The sequence below is a fragment of the Citrus clementina genome, unplaced genomic scaffold (assembly GCF_000493195.1).
Source record: "Citrus clementina cultivar Clemenules unplaced genomic scaffold, Citrus_clementina_v1.0 scaffold_1, whole genome shotgun sequence".
Taxonomy (NCBI): Eukaryota; Viridiplantae; Streptophyta; class Magnoliopsida; order Sapindales; family Rutaceae; genus Citrus; species Citrus x clementina.
Window position 1 is genome coordinate 8,695,207 of NW_006263303.1, and position 21,510 is coordinate 8,716,716.

At 34.3% G+C, this 21,510-nt stretch overlaps 2 protein-coding genes across 2 annotated transcripts; both read right to left on the bottom strand.

Moving 5' to 3' along the window:
* Positions 1 to 853: 853 nt before the first annotated feature.
* Positions 854 to 2,504, bottom strand: LOC18055610 (probable phospholipase A2 homolog 1). The gene is made up of 4 exons (XM_024177555.1): positions 2,144 to 2,504; positions 2,029 to 2,068; positions 1,796 to 1,915; positions 854 to 1,164 (listed from the first exon to the last, which is right to left on the bottom strand). The coding sequence occupies exons 1-4, from the start codon at positions 2,492 to 2,494 to the stop codon at positions 986 to 988; spliced, it is 690 nt and encodes a 229-aa protein (XP_024033323.1). The 5' UTR covers positions 2,495 to 2,504; the 3' UTR covers positions 854 to 985.
* A 624-nt stretch (positions 2,505 to 3,128) lies between these two features.
* LOC18055611 lies at positions 3,129 to 6,281 on the bottom strand. The gene is made up of 3 exons (XM_006451344.2): positions 6,123 to 6,281; positions 5,484 to 5,682; positions 3,129 to 3,639 (listed from the first exon to the last, which is right to left on the bottom strand). Exons 2-3 carry the CDS (start codon positions 5,663 to 5,665, stop codon positions 3,453 to 3,455), a joined length of 369 nt encoding a protein of 122 aa, XP_006451407.1. The 5' UTR covers positions 5,666 to 5,682; positions 6,123 to 6,281; the 3' UTR covers positions 3,129 to 3,452.
* Between the last annotated feature and the right edge of the window lie 15,229 nt (positions 6,282 to 21,510).

Consider the following 21,510-nt stretch of genomic DNA (forward strand, 5'->3'; position numbering starts at 1 on the left):
TAATTTTCTAATATCAATAGCTATATTTTTAATTTATACAAAGTACAAGTAGATAATTGATAATTACCGTTGACATTTGCCATCCACCAATTGTTCTCCGCCAGTTTGGGTTGCCAGATTTAATGAGAAAATGTCTCAACCGTTGATGGCCTCATGAGAAATCCAACGGTTTATAAAATTTAAATAAAAAATTCAAATACCGTTGTATGTGGTGCAGTGTTGCATTATAGGTGGAGCCTTCTATTATAAGCACAATAAGTATTTTCAAAGATGTTTTCAGTACTTTGGAAATTATTACTTGTCAAATTCCGCTAATATTAAAATATACAACTGGGCCACTGGGGTCTTTCGGGGACAAAAATTCTAACAGGGTGAATCAGATCCACCAAACTTGGATTGCTTGTCTTGTATGCAGTATGCCCCTGATTGCTTGCTTATGTAAACTTATTAAAAACATAAACAAATTGTAGCTACATAATCATCACCATTAGTATTAGTCATTTATTGATCAGGGACTGCAAGTTCCTTGAAAGGAAATAGTGGTTCTAACACTACTAAAAAATCTGATACATCAAATCAAATCCAAATTCTTGTGTGTCAAGCATCAGCCAAAGGGGATTGTGTTTTTGCTTGCTCCGGAATTAACATCCCTGAAGGAAAATGTCTCACATGCCAATGTATATAATTAGTCTCAAATTCATACTGCTAGAAATCCTTCTCCAATGACTGCATCACACTCAACACCCCCTTGTGCTGATATTAAACCACCAGGTCGGACAAGCATTTCTAGATTTTTAATCTTGCAAATAAGCAATCATAGCATAAATTATTCACTTTAGTGCTAGTAAAAGAATTAAAAAACCATGGACAACGTCCACATCTCTATAAATTCTTCTAAAATCAATTTCCATACAATGAATGCATGCATCTGAAGAATAGGGGAATTCCTCTTTCCCAGTTATAATAATCTTTCCAAAACTACAAGTTATAGTTCAAACTTTGAGCCGCCTAATTGGCTCAGTAAGATTGCCATGTCCATACCCTGTACCATAGTGGGCACCACTGTGTCATAGGGACATTCCCGAGAAAATCCGACCTTTGCAGATTTCTGTACTTTCTTAATGCATCTCTTAAACTTTTCATGGCATTTAATATTTGTCAATCCTGATATTACAAACATTACAAGTCAGTGCGCTTGCAGAGATACCAAAGAATCACCAGATTTTTGTTCTACATTTTATATATTTGGTATTTTGAATTCTTAGAAGCAATTTACCTTGACTAGCTATGTGAACATAGAGAACTAGTCCAGTGAATGGAGTGCAAAATTATTGATATGTTGGCTACAGTGCAAAATCCCATGGCATCATATAGGTGCTACTTCCTAGATACATATACAATTATGTGCCACAAAGTTCAAGGAGATGCACATTGTAAATATTGTATTGCAGCAAATATATATATATAGAGAGTGAGTCAAGGATCTCTGACCATATCAAAATTAGGGATAAATTAAAAAGACAAAAAACACAGACAATAGATGCTGAATTAGATTCTGTATTTTTTTTTTAAATTTTTTACTTATTCAGGATCCTTGATTGGTGTGTGTGTGTGTGCAAAACCCATGTTGCATATTCTCAAATTCTGAAATGGATTTACAAAATTGTTCTACGAATTACCAATTGCAAGTTAATTTTAATTTTGTTGGAAAATAGGCTGACATACAATTGCACATAAGAGCCATCAAAATATAGCATTCAGTGAGATAAACTTAATAGCAAAGCAATGCTTTTACCTTTCTTATCGACGCATTCATCGTGGATCTTGCAACAAGCATCCAGATCGTCACATGGTTTCTCTCCAGGACAGCCGGACCACCCTACTCCACAATACTTCCCGTACCGAATCCCAACAGCTAAAATTTCATTTCAAACATTAAAAAAAGTTTAAAAAAGCATAAATTATGAAATTGTAAAAACACATAAAAATAGAGAGTTTTGGGGAACAAATTTAACGCAGTACGCTTACAATTACAGTTCTCTGCAACACAAGTTCTGCTGCATTTGACCTGCATCAAATATTAAAACTAAATATATTCCGGATCCGTATACATTTAATTTAAACCTTTTTATTGTGACGTTACCTGAGAATCGTTGAGCGCACTGGCGGACTCCGAGAAGACGATGATGAATACAAAGGCGAATGCTGCGATGACACACGTCCGAAACGGGACGAATGCACCAAGCAGCATTTTTTTCTCTCGTTTTCCGTCTTCTCTGCGGTCTTCTACTCTTCTTGTGTGTTTGCCCTGTGCGCTTAAAAAAAATTGTTTATTGACGAAGAAATTAAATAGAATTACTAGAATACCCTTGGGCAGAGACAATTGAATCTGTCCAACAATGCAACTGGACTGACCCACAGAGAGGCTGTGACACAATAGCCTTCTTTGTCTGAACAAAACTAAATCTGTCCAACGAGTGCCAATGAGCCACATGGCATCTCCGACAACTCAGAACACAAGCTAATTGAAGGCAAGCCATCATTGAGTGGCTGTTGTCGTTAGATATCAATAATCTTTCTAGTAAATGGAAGTATAATATAATTGCCACTTTGATTCTTTGAAAGTGAGCATGGATGGGCCTCATTCTTTCTTGCCGAATCAAATTTAGAGTAAGTATCAATCGATTGGTTCAATCATCTCGGGCAAGCATCCAAGCAAAGAGGAGATGAATGTCTCTCAAAGAACATGAAAATCAGCGCGTTTAAATGACCCGTAAACGGGAACAAGTTTCTGGTTTGCGTTAGAAATCTTGGCACCTAAATTGAAGCTGTAACACCGACGGGGAATGGGCTGGACATAGAGAAGCAGAAATGTACAAGGCTAGCATAAAATGCAAGCAAACACACTGGCGTAGATGGGCGTCTGAGAATGCAAATATAAAGCTTAACAAAAGCCTCCGCTGAAGAAAATTCTAAATTTATAATTACATGATAAACCTAGACGGTCTGTCGAAAATCATTATGAAAGAAAGAAAGATTTGATCCACAGGAGTTCATTAAGATGAACGGGCATAATTTGCCTGCAAGACTCAATATACATACACACCCCGACGCGATTAAAGGGATCAAGTAACCAACATCCAACAAGTAAATTGGAGGAGAAGAGTGCACCCATTAATAACTTTAATCTTATCATCAATCACGGGCAGCAGTAGCAGTAACTTCTAATGAAGATAGCAAAACAACAGCAAGGTTTGTCATTGTCAACCTAAGATCACTTTGGATACAAAAATTATTGAGGCTACCAAAGTTACCCACTGATTTCTCAGCTTCAAAAATTTTGCAGAAACAATGAAAATTTTCATGAACAGTGGCCGTGAATCAATCACCCAAAGAAGCTTACATATTTTTTTCCCCAGAAACACATTTTACCAAGTATTTGTTCTCAGACATCAGACATAGTACCCAGTGAAAGTGAATCCCCTTCCCACAATCTCGCCAGCACAAAACCAGGCAAAGCACTCCAGACCAAACAATGCAGCAATGCCAGCATCCTCAACCTTCAGATCTTGCCTGTTCTTCCATAAATTCTTGACATAGTCGAGTTCCTTCAGGAATGCCTCACGCCTTGTGGGAATACTGAAGCAATAAAGAAGTTGGGTGGCACATAAATGAATAACCAAAGGCAGTCATATACATAGTTACAACATATTGGATCAGCAAGATATGTGCTTGGGATGCCAACTGTCACCTAAATGAGTGCCTTTATGAAGTATTAAAAATATTAATAAGCAGAGTGAAAAATCTCATCAGGCACATTGTCATAATAGTCAACAGGATGAGCAAAAAGATGCCAGATATACAAACACATTCACATGCTTCACATCATTCAGTTCTTATAAAAGACAAACAAAAGCAACTTATTGTTCTGGTTTAACATGTCTGTTAGGGAGTTGATAGGAAGCATGTTATACTTCATTTTGCTTCCCCAAAGTTGATCAGCTAAAATGTATTACTTCATGAGTCTTTCACCGTCCTTCTGCAAGTGCAACTTTGGGAGGGACTCCGGAACAGAACTAAGACTAGGCAGTTAAAATAATGAACCATTAGATACATCAGCTTATCCTACCTGGAATCACAGATAATGGAACGCCTTTAAGTTTAACAAGGTACAGATATGGCAATTTCAACCACATTAACACAAATTAACCATCATCCTAGCCTTAGAAATCATCAATCTCCCTCCTTCCCAAGCTTGATATCTATATGTTGATGGAGTTGTTTTATTGATAAGAATTCTCTTGGGGACTAAGAAACAAGCGCACAAAGTATTAGATCTTAAAATTCAAAATGGATGATACCCAGGCACTGAAAATATTTTTTCCATGGCTTTTCTAAACCATCATATATTGTAATATCATTGCAGTTTACCAATTATTCTAATAGATGGAGAGATATCACAATCAAGACTCTGCATGAATACTGGTTAAGCTAGATCTCACATTAACTATCATAACTCCTTTTATGTAGCTAGTCCTCCTAGGTTTTCCCTCTGATTCACAAATATAAGGACTCAAAAGAGAAACTAAAATCATTAAGATTCAGCATCTCATAGAGCAAATAATTCAAAATTCTCATTGTCTGAAAGTTTTTGATAGACGCTTATCATGCTGCAGATGAGGAAAACCAAAGACATCTTTACTTTAGGCAAGATGTGGCTAACTCCATAAAATTTAAAAAAGAAAATGAAGAGAGAGGAAAAAGAACTTAGTGATTTTACATATCAAGTTTTAGGCAAGAAAGAATTACTTCTACAACAAACAAAAGGGAAAAGTGAAATAAAAGAAAAAAGAACAAAGCACAACCTTGAAGAAAAATGAAAAAAAAATTCCAAACAGCCCTTGTGACAAAATAATTTCATCAATCAGCAATGAGAAGTACATGTCTCAAACAAACATGTGCTTAAAGAAAGAAACAACAGTAGTAGGAGTTTATATGTTGTAAAAACAGTAACACAATCAAATGCCAAAAACCAAGGATTTAAAAAGGGGATAAACAATATATAGTGAGGATGTCACAGCAACTCAAATTTATGATATGCATGGGTTGCCACAATAGCAAGTTAGAAGCAAAGGATTGAGCAGTAAAGTCGAGCAAAATAATGCACATATATCTTGTACAAATTTTATAAGAAACTAAAGGTTTAAAAGCACCTATGATAAGTATAAATCAATTAGGAATTGTACCTATAACAAACATACATTACTAATGAATTAAGTAAAGTAGTTTCAACAAAACACGGCACATTCCACTAGAGATTTTAAACAGAGTCGATACTTTGACTTTAGAAATTCAGAAGCGCTTATACTAAGCAGCATGGTGTCAAGACATTCATATCCATTTCATGGTCATTAGAACTCCTGCCAAACCAAAATAAAAACGAAAATGAAATATAAAGATAAGAAAAGGTTAAAGAAAAAAACCTAGCAAGACGAGTGTAAAACAATTGTTTCGACAACAAGTTGCATTTCTCCACAGTGGGTGGCTCCTGAATGTATTGCTTGTTCTGCTCCAACAACTGCTTGTAGTAGGCAGTTCCATGCTGCGATACAAACTTTGACGCCTGGCATGCCTTGGATTGCAACTGTTGTAACTTTGACGCCATCAACTCCCAAACTTACCCTAAAGCCACAAAAACAATAAACCCAATTTTTTTAATTAAAAAAACTTCTAACTAAAAATTTTCATCTATCGACTGAATAATATTTTCGCCCAAAAATAAGTAGTCCTTGCAACAAATCAAGATGACTTTGATTATTCCTCCATAAAACAACAACATTTTCATCGATTCACTTAAAAAAACAAACACTTTTATGAAGTAAAAGTCAAAACAAGGTCTAAAATCTCGCTGAAACCCTAACATAAACAATCTTCATATTAGAATTCAAAGATCATACAAGAAATCAATGCCTTAATTACCTTTATCAAATTGACTAAACAACCCCTAGATAAACAGATCTAAGAATTAACAAGACAACAGAGAATCTAATGAACCACGATTGTATTCTATATGCAATATATTATAAATTGCGAATCTGAACATCCGACGACTTTGATTTTACCTTCTGATTGTTTTTGGAAGCAGAAACGTTCGACGAAGACAGGAGGGACAGGTGCGGTTCTGTACTTTGTGGCCGCTTTGGCGTTAGCTAGTGCAGAACTAAAGAGAGAGAATGCGAACGTTTTTGGGATCTGTGGTTTTGGGTTTTGATGGGTTCGTTTTAAACATGGGTGATAATGTAGATATCAGAAAATTTAGGGTAATTCTAGATATTTCGTTCCCACCATGATGGCATGATAACAATATTAAGAATATTATTTTTTAATCAAAATTATGAAATTGATCTTTGATTTTTGAATTCAGTATTAAACTCACCTTTCTGTTAATATTTTTTAATAAAGACACAATTGATAGTCGTTGGATAAAAATATATAAACTTATTAAATCTTAATCATGTATTACTGTACATGCACTTGGGGTAGAAAATTATGAAAAATTGAGTACATATCAACTTAGTATTGGATCCAAATTCAAGATGATAATATCTTAATAATAAATCTTGTGATTTAATTATTTCATTTACAGTGAAATTGTGAAAGTTTTTATTTTTCAAAAATTATGTATTTTTTTAATATATTTATACATAGACAAGATTGGTAATAATTAATTTTTTGATATCATATACTTTCAACCAATAAGTTCCACTCTAATCTAAGGAGTTATTGTTAAACATCTGAAATTTGAAACTTAATAATTTGAAACTTTTTCTAAATTTTTTTTTTGTAATTAATCTAATTTTTCTAAATTTTGAATAAATTTGAATACGAATATCTAAATGACATATTTATTTATTTTTTTAAATATCTAAATATAAATGATATTTTATTTGTTTTTATTTATAAGAACATCTTCAACATGGTTATTTAACATTTATATCCTTATAAATCAAAATAAAAAAGAGAGGATAGGTTTTATAATGTAAGAAATAAATATATTTTTTAGATATATTTTTGGAATATAATACTTGCTTCTCATTTAGATCTTTCTCTATCAAGATAATTTTTTTTTTATATTCAGATGTAAATATTTAAAAATAAAGCATAAATTACAAAAAACAAGTAAGTAATTTTTTTAAAAAAATTCTGAAATAAATAAAAGTGTTTAGTCAACACTTTTTAGAATTGATTATTTGAAAATCTAATTCTTAAACATGGTTATTTGATATTCATGTCCTTATAAAACAAAACAAAAAAGGGGATAGGTTTTATAGTTTAGGAAATAAGTATATTTTATACAGATATTTTTAGAATATAATGTTTATTTCTCATTGATACATTTTTCTATTCAAATAAAAGTTAGAAAAAGTTTATTTTTTTATTCGGATGTAAATGTCTAAAAGTAAAGCATAAATTGTAGAAACCAAATAAGTAAATTTTAAAAAAGGTCTAAGATTAATAAAAGTGTTTGATAAATACTTTTTAAAATTGATTATTTGAAAATCTAATTCTCAAATAATCTATTTTTATATAACTTTTATGTCCTCATAAATCAAAACAAAAAATGGACTAAGTTTTATAGTTTAGGAAATAAGTATATTTTATAGAGATATTTTTAGAATATAATATTTATTTCTCACTTAGATCTTTTTCCATTCAGATGAAAGTCACAAAAGTTTATTTTTTTATTTAGATATAAATGTATAAAAATAAAGTATAAATTATAAAAAGCAAGCAAGTAAATTTTTTCTTATTTCATTCATTCTACAAGTTACACTTAAGTATAATGTAGAAAACAAACTCCTAAAAAATATCCCCATAATTGTAGGATACTTATCTAAACTTGAATTAAAAAAAAATAATTATCTAAAACTTTATTATGATAAGACTTTAGAACTAACTGAAAAATTCTAACTTCTCGACACTCCCCCTCAAGTTGGTGCGTAGATGTCAATCATTCCCAACTTGTTGACAAGATGTACAAAGTTAGGTTTGAGGAGTCCTTTGGTTAGGATATCTACTGTTTGTTGTTTTGTTAGAACAAACAATAGGTAGATAATTTGATTTATAAGTTTCTCTTTGATGAAGTGACAGTCAATTGCAACATGCTTGGTCCTATTATATTGCACTGGGTTATGTGCAATATTGATTGCTACTTTGTTGTCGCAGTAACCTCATAGGTAGAACTCTGGGTCTTCTCAAATCCTCTAGAACTTGTTTCAACCACAATACTTCACAAAGCCCATGTGCCATAGCTCTAAATTCAGCTTCAGTAGTACTTCGTGCAACCACATTTTGTTTTTTACTCCTCCAAGTCACTAAATTACCCCATACAAAAGTGCAATAGCCTGTAGTAGACTTCATGTCTGTAACTAAACCTGCCCAATTAGCATAAGTGTATACCTCAATACCTCTATTCTCTGTTTTTCTAAACAAAAGTCCATTTTCCCTCCACCTTTTAGATATCTGAGAATTCTATAAACAACTTCAAGATGTTCTTCCCGAGGATGATGCATGAAGCGACTTATTATACTGACTGCAAAAGTGATGTATGGTCTAGTATGAGACAAGTAAATAAGTTTTCTTACCAAATTCTGGTATCATCGTGTATCCACTAAGGCTTTTTCTCTTTCACCTCGCTTTAGATTGGACTCCACAGGTGTATCAACTGGTTTGCAACCACTCATTCTAGTTTCCTTTAATAAATCAAGGATGTATTTCTTTTGTGAGACAACTATATCTTTCTTGGAACGAGCAACTTCCATTCTAAGAAAGTATTTCAAGGCATCTAAGTCCTTGATTTCAAAATCAATGGTTAGGCTTTGCTTCAATCTGTCCATTTCAACTAAATAATCTCCAATAAGAATAATGTCATCCACATACATAATAAGCATAGTGATTTTACCTTTAGCTGAAACTCTAGTGAACATTGTGTGATCAGCCTGACTTTGTTTGTAACTTTGTCTTTTCACAACTATAGTAAATTTCTCAAACCAAGCCCTAAGCGATTGTTTGAGACCATACAAGGACTTTTGCAACTTGCACACATTTAACCAAAATTTTTTAGAGAAACCAGGAGGAGGATCCATATACACTTCCTCTTTTAAATCCCCGTTGAGAAATGCATTCTTCACATTCAATTGTTGTAATGGCCAATCTAAGTTTGTAGCGATAGACAAGAGAACTCGTACAAAGTTTAACTTTGCTACTGGTGCAAAGGTCTTTGAATAATCAATCCCATAAGTTTGAGTAAACCCTTTTGCCATTAGGCGAGCCTTGTATCTCTCAAGTGAACCTCTGAATTGTATTTGATAGTAAATACTCTCTTACAGCCAACTATTGACTTTCCTCTAGGCAAATTGACCACCTTCCAAGTCTGATTCTTCTCAAGAGCATTCATCTCTTCAAGGACAGCTGCTTTCCATTCAGGTACACTTAGAGCATCCTGCACATTCTTTGGAATTTCTACACTAAAACGTTGTGAGGTAAATGCATCGAAAGAAGATGATAGGTTGTGATATGAAACAAAGTTAGACAATGGGTATTTGGCACAACTTCTAGTACTTTCCTAAGAGCAATAGGTATGTTTAGATCACTAAGAACTTGAGAATTTGAATTTAACTCACAAGAAGGATTAGAATCAGAATTACCTAAGGAAGAAGAAGTCTGATATGACCTTGGATTGGAATCTGGCCTTGCTACAAAGTAGGGTTCTCTCTTCTTTGATTAGTACATTTTCTTGAGTAAACAATAAACTCAGATTGTTTATTACTTTATCTTGCACATAAATCTGGTTCTAATGGCACATTAGAAGGCTGTCCAGGTTGATTAACTTTTACATTATTAGCTTTAGTGATGTTTTCTTGTAGTTTAGGTGCACTAGGTTCTAATATGGGATCAAGAATGGTAGAACTAGGTATAGAAGTGTTTAGAACATGTATGACAGTATTAGGTTCAGGTATAGTAGCCTCAAGACTTTTTTCTAGACTGAGTGAGTCTAGCACAGAAGAAATAGAAAGGGTTTTTAAGTGAATAGTGTTAAAGATAAAATCTTCACTCTTATTTTCTCCTTGAAAATGATTATCTACATAATATCTTCATTTTTTAAAAAATGTAACATCCGTGGTAACAAGCATTTTTTTAAAATGAGATCAAAACACTTATAACCATTTTGTGTTGGAGAATATCTAACAAAAATGCATTTTCTAGCCTTTGGAGCAAGTTTGCCACGATTTTGGCTGTGAATATGGACAAAAGCAACACAACCGAATATTTTGGGTGGAAGTGTGACTGAAATTCTTGAGGTAAAGAAACACTGATTAAAGAAATCATATGAAGTTTGAAATTGTAGAACTTTTGAAAGCATTCAATTTATCAAATATGCAGCGATAAGTATAGCTTCCCCCCCACAAATACATAGGAACTTGAGTTGTAAAAAGTAAAGATCTAGCAACTTCAAGGAGATGCTTATTTTTGCGTTCAACAATTCCATTTTGTTGGGGGTATCCGTATACGAACTTTGATGAAATATGCCATTTTTCACAAAATAATGTCCTAAAAACTTGTTAAAGTATTCTTTCCCATTGTCAGTTCGGAAAACTTGAATTTTAGTTTGAAATTGAGTTTGTACCATGTTATTAAAAATTTTAAAAATCGTTCCCACATCTGATTTTTCCTTCATTAAATATACCTAAGAAATACGGGTATGATCATCAATGAAGGTAATAAACCATCTTTTTCCTGTTAATGTAGAAATTCTATTAGGTCCCCAAACATCACTATGAATCACATAAAAAGGTTTTAAGGCTTTGTAGGGTTGGGAAGGAAATGATGCACAATGATGTTTTGCTAATTCACAAATTTCACATTTAATGGAAAAAGAACTTTTATTAGTAAACAAGTTGGGAAACAAATATTGCAAATACTGAAAGCTAGGATGGCCTAGCCTAAAGCACCACAACAAAACTTCATTGTCATTATTAACAGCAGAAATAGAATTGAAATAGGTACGTGGAGGTTGTCGTCTCAAAATTGGTACTTTTTTCAAAGAAATACAGCCCCCCCACTTTATGTAGCACTGCCAATCATCTTCCCTGAGGTCAAATCCTGGAATTCACAATGATTTTGGAAGAAATTAGATAACAGTTTAGGTCAAATGTTAATTTACTAATAGACAAAAGATTGCAAGATTGGTTAGGAACATGCAGAACATTATGAAGAGTGAGAGTGGAAGAAAGAATGATAGGCCGAAAGGGATCCTTCAACGATCTTGATTTTTTGATTTCCTGCACATGTCTTATAGGCAGAAAACAAAGATGGAGAGCCTGTCATGTGATTGGTTGCTCTTGAATCGATAATCCAAGAACAAGGATTCGAAGGATGACAAACAAGGGCAGTAGAAAAATAAACACTTTTTTGAGCTAATGAACAAGAGAGAGTGGATGAATTGAAAGATGAGGATTGAAACAGTTTATATAAGTGCTCTAATTGATCTTTGGTGAAAAGTGATGACTCTGAAGAACCTGATTGCTCTTGATTTTAAGCAGCTTGGAAGGCTCGTCCATCACCGCTTTGTTTCTTCTTCACATGAGGAGGCTTGCCATGAAACTTTCAGCAAGTTTCTCTTATATGGAAAGCCTTTTTACAGAAGTCGCACCAAGGTTTCTTTGAATTCCTTTAATCTCTATCAGGTTCAGGTGCCTTTGAACCTGAAACAAGAGCAGAACTCTCTACTTCACTGGTGGCTTTAACATCACTAAGCATGACATTTTGTCGTGCTTCTTTTCTTTTTACCTCAGAAAACACTTCTCGAATAGGTGGAAGGGTTTTCTTGCTCAGAATTCTGATTCTCACCTCTTCTAAATGATGATTAAGCCCAACCAAGCACATCTACTCTGTCATTTTCCAACATCTTCTTATACTTTACACTATCATTCAATCAGTCTCACTGCTCATCATAACAAAGATCTAATTCTTACGAAAGGATCAACAATTCATTATAGTAAGCAGTGACCTCCCAATTACCTTGCTTAGACTACCATAGTCGAGTTTTCAACTCAAATATCTTAGGATGAATTTTTTTAAATCAGAATAGGTATCTTGGACTGCATCCCACACTGCCTTGACTGTCGATAAGAAGAGATAAGGCTTACCAATCCTAGGCTCCATTGAGTTTATTAACCATGAAGAGAAAAAGAAAAGAAATACTAACCTTTAAATGTAGATTCACTTTTTTTTCTTTTTTTTTTTAATAATAAAAAAAATACAAGAAAAAAAATAAAAGAAATTATTCACAAAAATTAATTCTATGAATTAAAATTACTTACCTCCCCGGCAACGGCGCCAAAAACTTGTTGTGCAAATTTTAATGTACTCGCAAGCGCACGAATCTGTTGTAGTATAGATTAATGGTGACGAGTGTCGATCCCACGAGGAGGTGGATTTTAATTGTGTAGAATTAATTTTGTGAATGGGTGATTGGATTTGTGGTGGAAATGATTGGAATATGCTAAAACTTAAATTAAAATGGAGAGAATAAATTCTAAAATTGGTATTGAAATGGTGAGAATAAATTGAAGAGAATTCTATTGAAATGACGTACTTGGGTATCTGGATCCGTATCAACATGCATCATGGGCTAAATATTCCTTATTAATGCCAATTAAATCATGAGGGGGGAATCCACACCTTATGAACCACGCTCTAATCAATATGGTGCTAAGGGCTTATCGTGCCAAATAATAACCTTATACTAGAGGGCCGGTGAAACCAAGGCGGTACTAGACAAGATTAGTATTATTTGTCGACGAGAAGTCAAAACATCCACAAAAACTAGAGGGGAAGAGAAAATAAATTTACCAAATTAAGCCCATGACACATGTTGAGACTTCACCTTCAACCCAAGCTTGAAAGAAAATTAGCCACTCATAATTGAACTAGGGGCAAAATAGGAATTTATTAAAATACAAAGAAAATACAAGATGGAGAGGGAATTACAGAAAACAGAGTCCAAAAATGGATTCAGAGATATCAAATTAGGGGGGGGAGGCCCCCTTTTTATAGATACATGGAGTAAATCATGGCCATCGGATTAAAAACAGTTTGGACGCTCAGGATTGCGCCACGTCATCAGTCAACAGTCCACGGTTTGACCACGCGGATGAACAGTAACACGGTTTGACCCGACTTTGAACAGTAACGCGGTTTGACCCGGATGAACAGTAACGCGGTTTGGTTGAAAATAATCCTGTGTGATGCATGCACCGTACGCGAGATTTTTCGTCCACTGATATGCTGCCACGTCACCATCAACAGTACATAAGAATTTTAGTCCAACAGGATCGTGACACCTCATCAGTCAATGCCACATCATCGGTCAATGCCACGTCATCATCCGTCTATGTGAACAGTGTCGTGAACAGTAACGTATACAGTACCGTACACGTGAATAGTACCGTACATGTGAATAGTGCCATTTTTCCTTTTATGCTCCTCCTAAGGTTTTCGACCGTCCTGAGTTCAAAAGTGATGTCCGTTTTGCCGTCTGATCTCTCCTTTATTGTGAAATGACTATAATGCCCCTAAAATACATAAAATACTTAATTAAAATAAAACACATGTAATTAAATCACAAGAAGGTTAAATATATAAAAGTAAGGGTTGTTAGTAAGACTTAAAATGTAAAATGACGGTTTTCTCCTTTATAAATATGCATTTTCTAACACTCAACACACCCCCCAACCAGCTTATTGCTTATATTCAGACTGTTGTAGCAGCAGCTGAGGAGTTGTGGTGTTACTGTCATCATCTTCAGTGCTAGATGCCGATGTCGATGAGCTCTTTGTAGCTCCAGTCATGACAGTTTCATCATTTGAAAAACAGACCTCTAAATATTCATTGCTCTGATACCATGTGAGTATTTAGAGTCTGAAATACTATTTTTTTTAATTTCATTTATTCTACAAGTTACACTTAAATAGAATGCAGAAAACAAACTCTTAAAAAATATTCCCATAATTGTAGGATACATATCTAAACTTCAATTTCAAAAATCTAATTATCTAAAACTTTATTCTGATAAGACTTTAAAACTAACTGAAAAATCCTAACTTCTCGACATAAAATAAAGCATAAATTATAAAAAGCAAGCAAGCAATTTTTTTTAAAAAAAATCTAAATTTGGTAGACACTTTTTAAAATTGATTATTTGAAAATCTAATTCTTAAATTATCTATTTTTATATAACATTAAAAGTCATTGGGAGCAGCTTTTGGAAATCAATTTTTTTAGAATATGATTTTCTAAGATATAATACCTAAATTATCTTCATCTTAAAATTATATTCCAAATATAACCGATACAAAAAGAAGTCAACTTATTTATATTTAAAATTTTTAATTGAAAAATTATAACACAATACTATTGTTGCCAGTATTTTCCTCCAATTACGTCGTCGGCTTTTAGTGAGTTACTCTTTACTTGACACTACTTATATGTTTAGATTCGAAATTGTTCACCCCACTTAACGATGATGGAATTGACGGCAGAATGGAATTGGAGGTGATGCACGCACGTCAAATATAAAGCGGCCACCACAATGTCGTTATCATATGGAGACGAATGAATGTCAAATGCCATCACCATATGATAGATCGACAAACCCTAACTTAAAATCAAGTGGTTTTGCATTGTGAGATGCAGTTGTTGAATGGCAACCTAGCGGGTCCCATGAAGACTTGGATGGTCCATGCTCCTCCACCAAGCCTCTATTGCCAAAAAATTTCCCACCATTGAGTAGATCTCAAGATCTTGATCCAATGGTACCTAGTTTGCGAGAATATGCCAATAATTATTGTCGCCCGAAATGGCAACGAAATTAACGAGCGAATTGCATGGGACATATCCTGTTTCCCTTAAAATATCCAAAATATACCTCCATCTATTAAAATCTGTAAATTTACACATACATACTTTAAAAAATAGGGAAAGTACAAAAATAGCCTCAATAAAATGCCAACAAAACTGAACTGATTCCCTCCCAAAATCATAAAGTCGAGTAAACAAAAAGAAAAGGAAAAACTCCTTGAAGAACAAACCGCCCCTACCCATTTTGTACTTCAACTATCACCACCGCCTAGTCTTGCCTCCGTCATTGGTTGCTAGGTAAGTAGTTTTCATTTTCTTCTTTCTCCTACAAATATTCAAAGAAAAATTTTAGGGTTTTTGTTGAAAATAATAGGTGATTTAGTGAATTGGGTACACTTTCTGGGATTAAATTGCCGATGAAAATGGAAAGAATTAGAAGTATAACTTGAACAATGTAATACAATACATCATGAAGAGACATACAAAAACAAATGCTAGACATCATATTTTTATTTGATGAACTTTATATTTATTGTGTTTCCTTAATGGATTTTGTGTCCTTATTTTTGTTTGAGTGCAACAATTAAGTGTTATTTGGCAACAATGTGGTTAAAGAGAAGTTGATTAAAGAAACATGTGGGCTAGTTTTCCCAATTTTTGCTTTGTGGTTGGAGAAATGGATGTGTTTAGTGTTGAAACATTATGATCCAATGTTAAAGGTTATTTGATTGTGTTCATTGGATCTGCCTTTTATTGATTATTGTTTTGAATTTTGTTATAAACATATTGGTCTGGAAATTTGTCAAATTGAGGCTGTGGTGTAAGAATCTATATGTGTTGTGTTCTAAATTCTAATCATCACATGAGATAAGTACTATATTTGTGGAGTTATTAATTTTAAAGAGCAAATACAATAATGATTTTGTGTTTTTAGACCAACAAATTGCATACTATATTACAACATAAAGTGATTGTCGAAGATCCGATCATAAATTCATAGAATAACCATATTGTTTTCATCTTATTTACCGGGACATATTTCTCATGTCGTATAAAGGCATAACAATAAACACATAAAGTAACAGCTTGCGTGTTCATAATCATATTAGCTTTGATTATGATGCCACTTGATATGGTTAAAACTAGGTTGTAAGTTTTTTGGTACTGACCCAAATGCAGGCTTGTTATTTTTCATACTCTAGTAAAATTAGAGTCGGATACCTAAAATCAGGCTTAGAGTTCAATTATGAACTGGAAAATAATTGTTGGCATATTATTAGCCTAATAACATTTGAATTGTTTAGTATCAGGCTTCATATGATTAGTTTCTAAACCCATTTAAACTCTAGGTAAAACCTTTTTCTTGATCTTGTATGTTCCTGACTATATACCAAAAAGATCATGGCATTTGATAGATAACCACGATCAGAAGGCCCTTTTAGTAAAAATGTCTAATATGTCATTGTTAAAGGCACTTTCACTTATAAAGCAACGTCTAGCAGAGCAACAATATGAAGTATTTAAGGAAACATGCTTTGGTCATTTTGTTTGCCTTCAAGATCTACAATTCTCTGGCCAAATTGTTCATGTAAGATCAACTGATAAGGCAATGTACTTCAAAATAGGATAAAAAGAGTGCAGATTTTCTATGCTTGAGTTTGCCTTAATTACGAGATTGAAATGCCATAAAGAACATGATCTTCTAGTACACGAGAAAGACAATAGTGATAATATATGTGATGTGTTCATAAGGGACAATCATGAATTTACTCAAAAGCAATTACAGAAAGCTTTTTCAACAGCCCAGTCTAATGATGATACCTTGATGGTAAAGTTTGCCATGCTTTATTTCTTAGAGTTTGTGCTGCTAGGTGTTGAGTGTTAGAAAATTTATATTTATAAAGGAGAAAATCGTCATTTTACACTTCAAGTTTCACTAACACCCTTACTTTTACGTATTTAACCTTCTTTTGATTTAATTCCGTGTGTTTTATTTTAATTAAGTATTTTATGTATTTTAGGGGCATCATAGTCATTTCACAATAAACGAGAGATCAGATGGCAAAACGGACATCACTTTTGAACTCAGGACGGTCGAAAACCTTAGAAGGAGCATAAAAGGAAAAATGACACTGTTCACATGTACGGCACTATTCACGTGTACGGTACTATCTACATACTATTCACGTGTACGGTTCACATAGACAGATTGATGACATGGCATTGACCGATGATGTGACATTGATTGATGAGGTGTCACGATCCTGTTGGACTAAAATTCTTATGTACAGTTGATGGTGATGTGGCAACATATCAGTGGACCAAAAATCTTGCGTACGGTACATGCATCACACAGGATTGTTTTCAACCAAATTGCGTCACTGTTCAACCCGGGTAAAATCGTGTTACTATTCATCCACGTGGTCAAACCGTGTTGCTGTTGACGGAAGTCAAGTGTTGAACAACTAGCACCGTCAGAGAAGAAACTCATCCCATCATCAGAATCACCACCGAAACTCGAGCTCAAACCATTACCCAACACTTTGGAATATGCATTTTTGGGAGAAGAAAGTACTCTACCGGTAATCATCTCATCATCCCTAAATGACGAACAAAAAGGTAAGTTGTTGGATGTTTTAAAAGAGCACAAAGGAGCATTAGGATGGACTATAGCAGACATCAAAGGTATAAACCCAGTAGACTGCATGCATTACATTCACCTCGATGAAAATGCTAAATCTACTAGGGAAATGCAACGTCGGTTAAATCCTAATATGAAAGAAGTTGTTAGAACTGAAGTCCTTAAGCTATTAGACGCATGCATCATTTACCCAATTTTTGATAGTTCATGGGTCAGTCCTGTACAAGTTGTCCCAAAAAAGTCAAGAGTCACAGTAGTTACGAATGCCATTTTCCTTTACCAATTATCAATCAAATGCTTGATAGATTGGCAGACCATGAATTTTATTATTTTTTAGATGTCTACTCAGGATATAATCAGATTCCCATAACACCAAAAGATCAAGAGAAAACCACTTTCACTTGCCCTTTTGGCACTTTTGCATATAGGAGGATGTCATTTGGATTATGTAATGCACCTGCTACATTTCAACGATGTATGTTGAACATTTTTTCTGATATGGTTGAACGATTCCTTGAAGTCTTTATGGATGATTTTTCTGTCTTTGGTGACTCGTTTGATCAATGTTTACATCATCTAACACTAGTTCTGTAGAGATGTGTCAAGAAGAACTTAGTCTTAAATTGAGAAAAGTGCCATTTTATTGTAAAACAAGTTATTATTCTCGGTCACATCATTTCAAGCAAAGGTATTGAGGTTGACAAAGCCAAGGTGGATATCATTTCTAATCTTCCTCCACCCAAAACAGTCAGAGAAGTAAGATCTTTCCTTGGGCATACTGGTTTCTATAGACGTTTTATTAAAGATTTTAGCAAAGTTTCTAGACCCTTATGCAATTTACTCGCTAAAGATGTACCATTTATCTATAATGATTCATGTCTTGTGGCTTTTGAAAAATTAAAGCAATTGTTGACATCATCGCCCATCATTCAGCCCCCAAACTGGAGCTTACCATTCGAGCTCATGTGTGATGCATCTGATTATGCAGTAGGAGCAGTATTAGGACAATGAGTTGATCGAATTCCCCATATTATTTACTATGCTAGTATGACATTGAATGATGCACAGTTGAACTATTCAACTAGTGAAAAAGAAATGCTAGCAGTAGTGTTTGCATTAGAAAAATTTCGATCTTATCTCATTAGTTGTAAAATAATTATATTCACAGATCATGCTGCTCTTAAATATTTTCTCACAAAGAAAGATGCAAAAGCTAGACTAATTCGTTGGGTGTTACTTTTGCAGGAGTCCGACCTGGAATTTAAAGATAAGAAAGGCACAGAGAATGTTGTAGCTGACCATCTCCCTCGTCTCCATTTTGACACAAATATGGAATCATTACCATTGAATGAGTCATTCCCAGATGAACAATTGATGAGTTGGAAGTATTACCATAGTATGCTGATATCGTTAATTATCTTGTTACAGGTCAACTTCTAGAGCATTGGACCAAGCAAGACAAGGCTAAATTCTTTGCGGAAATAAAGAATTTCTTTTGGGATGACCCGTATTTGTTCAAGTATTGTGCAGATTAAATTGTTAGACGATGTGTCCCAGAAAGTGAAATTCAAAATATCCTTTTATTCTGCCATGAACAAGCTTGTGGAGGCCATTTTAGTGCTAAGAAAACAGCGACTAAAGTTTTACAATGTGGTTTCTATTGACCAACTATATTTCGAGACGCTTACACTTTCTGCTCTTCATGTGATAGGTGTCAACGAATGGGGAGCATTACACAAAGGAACATGATGCCATTAAATCCAATTTTAGTGGTTGAGATTTTTGATGTATGGGGTATCGACTTCATGGAACCCTTTCCTCCTTCTTTTGGCCATCAATACATATTGGTTGCTATTGACTATATATCGAAATGGGTAGAAGCAATTCCATGTAGAACCAATGATCACAAGGTGGTGATAGGATTTTTGAAAAGCAACATTATTTCGCGCTTTAGATTCCCTCGAGCAATAATCAGTGATGGTGGTGCCCACTTTTGTAACAAAGCATTTAAAGCTCTTTTGACAAAGTATTCAATCACTCATAAAGTGGCGACCCCATATCATCTGCAAACCAGCGGCCAAGTTGAGATCTCCAATCGAGAAATAAAGCACATATTATAAAAGACGGTGAGGCCAGACAGAAAAGATTGGTCATTAAGACTTGATGATGCATTATGGGCATATAGAATGACTTTCAAGACCCTGATTGGGATGTCACCCTACAGGCTAGTGTATGGAAAAGCTTACCACCTACCTGTGGAACTCGAGCATCGTGCATATTGAGCCATCAAGAAATTCAATTTTGACATGCAGCAAGTCAGCTCAAAAAGAAGATTACAGCTGGCAGAACTTGAAGAAATTCGCAATGATGCATACGAAAATGCCAAGATTTACAAGCAACGAATGAAAGTCTTCCATGACAAGCAAATTATGAGAAAATCTTTCACTTCAGGTCAAAAAATGCTTTTATTCAATTCTCGCTTGCACCTATTCCCAGGTAATTTACGCTCTCGATGGTCTAGTCCATTTATTGTTCATACTGTTTTTCCACATGGGGCAATTGAAATTAAGAACCCAAAGAATGGTGTCACGTTTAAAGTTAATAGTCAAAGATTAAAGCCATATCTAGAGTACCAACCACATAGAGAGGACATCGAAATAAATTTGAGTGACCTACCAGATTGAATTGATTTTTTTTTCTTTTCGTTGATTTGATTTTTCTTTCTTTCTTTTTATTATTCTTTTGCTAATTGAAATTATTTTTGCATAAGTGTGTTTGTTTTACCATTAAGTTTTCTCTTATCATTGTTAATCATGAGTACCATACTTAGACCGTTCCTCCTGAATATTCTTAAACCACTTCAATGTGTCAAAACTCATCTTAAAAGGCAGATTCGATTTTGTAAAACACATCGTATTTGGACTCTGCAACCACCAGAGTTAGTATCCTATGTTGAAGGTTTAGAAAGCCAACTCAGAGACATTGAGAAAAGTGTTTACGACATCCAGTTGGAGCTTGAGGTAAATTCAATAAGAGGACGATTTTAATTTTCTTTGTGTGTTTTAATTTATTTTTCTGTTTGTGTGCTTTAGTTTGTTACCCCGGTGAAGTGGCGGATAGCGGTACTCCGTGACAATCAAGTCGGTTTCTTCAGTTTCCCATAATAACTGATATTCTGAGACGAAGGTATGGACAGAAACGAGATTCTAGCAAAGCTTCACAAGCGATTCTCTTCACTTCCTCAGAATGCCCTCCTTACAATCTATAAAGCTCGGTCCGAACGCATGCGATTACTCATGAGGAATAACATACCTGCTGACATCCGTTGGTTAATTGAGGCGAAAGTACGATTGGCAGGTGAGTTACCTAAAAAATTTATTGCATACATGCCTGGTTGTGGTAAAGGAAATTATGCAAGAAAACGACGAGCTCGAAGAATTTCTGTTGCTTGTCATAAGTGTGCCAGAATGAGTTGCGATAAAAACCCATGTTCTTTAGGAATGGTGTCTGATAACAGGGAAATAAGATTCAATTCATTAGGGATGGCTTGAATAAGGAGTCATTGGATGATATCCTTCTGTCTCTTGAAACGTATCCCAGTGGATATGTGCAAGGATCGATTCTCCAGTTATGGCTATTATTCTAGAAAGAGCATGCACGATATAGTCTCTGGAATCTGACTATAAACGACCCTATTTGCCAGTTTATAAGAAAACTGGATGGGAAGCCCATCCTCGACCCATAGAGGGCGTTCAAGCCGTTTCTGGACGTAAAACCAGAGGAAGATGTAAGCCACAGTCGCAACTACCTGTAAATATCCTTTTACTTTACTGTTATTTTATTTCACTGTTGTTTTATCATTTGCACTATTGTCTTTAATAATTTTATTTTATCATTGTTTCTTTTTCTTTTTACTGTTTCCTTTTTTACTCGCTAGCCATGTGCTT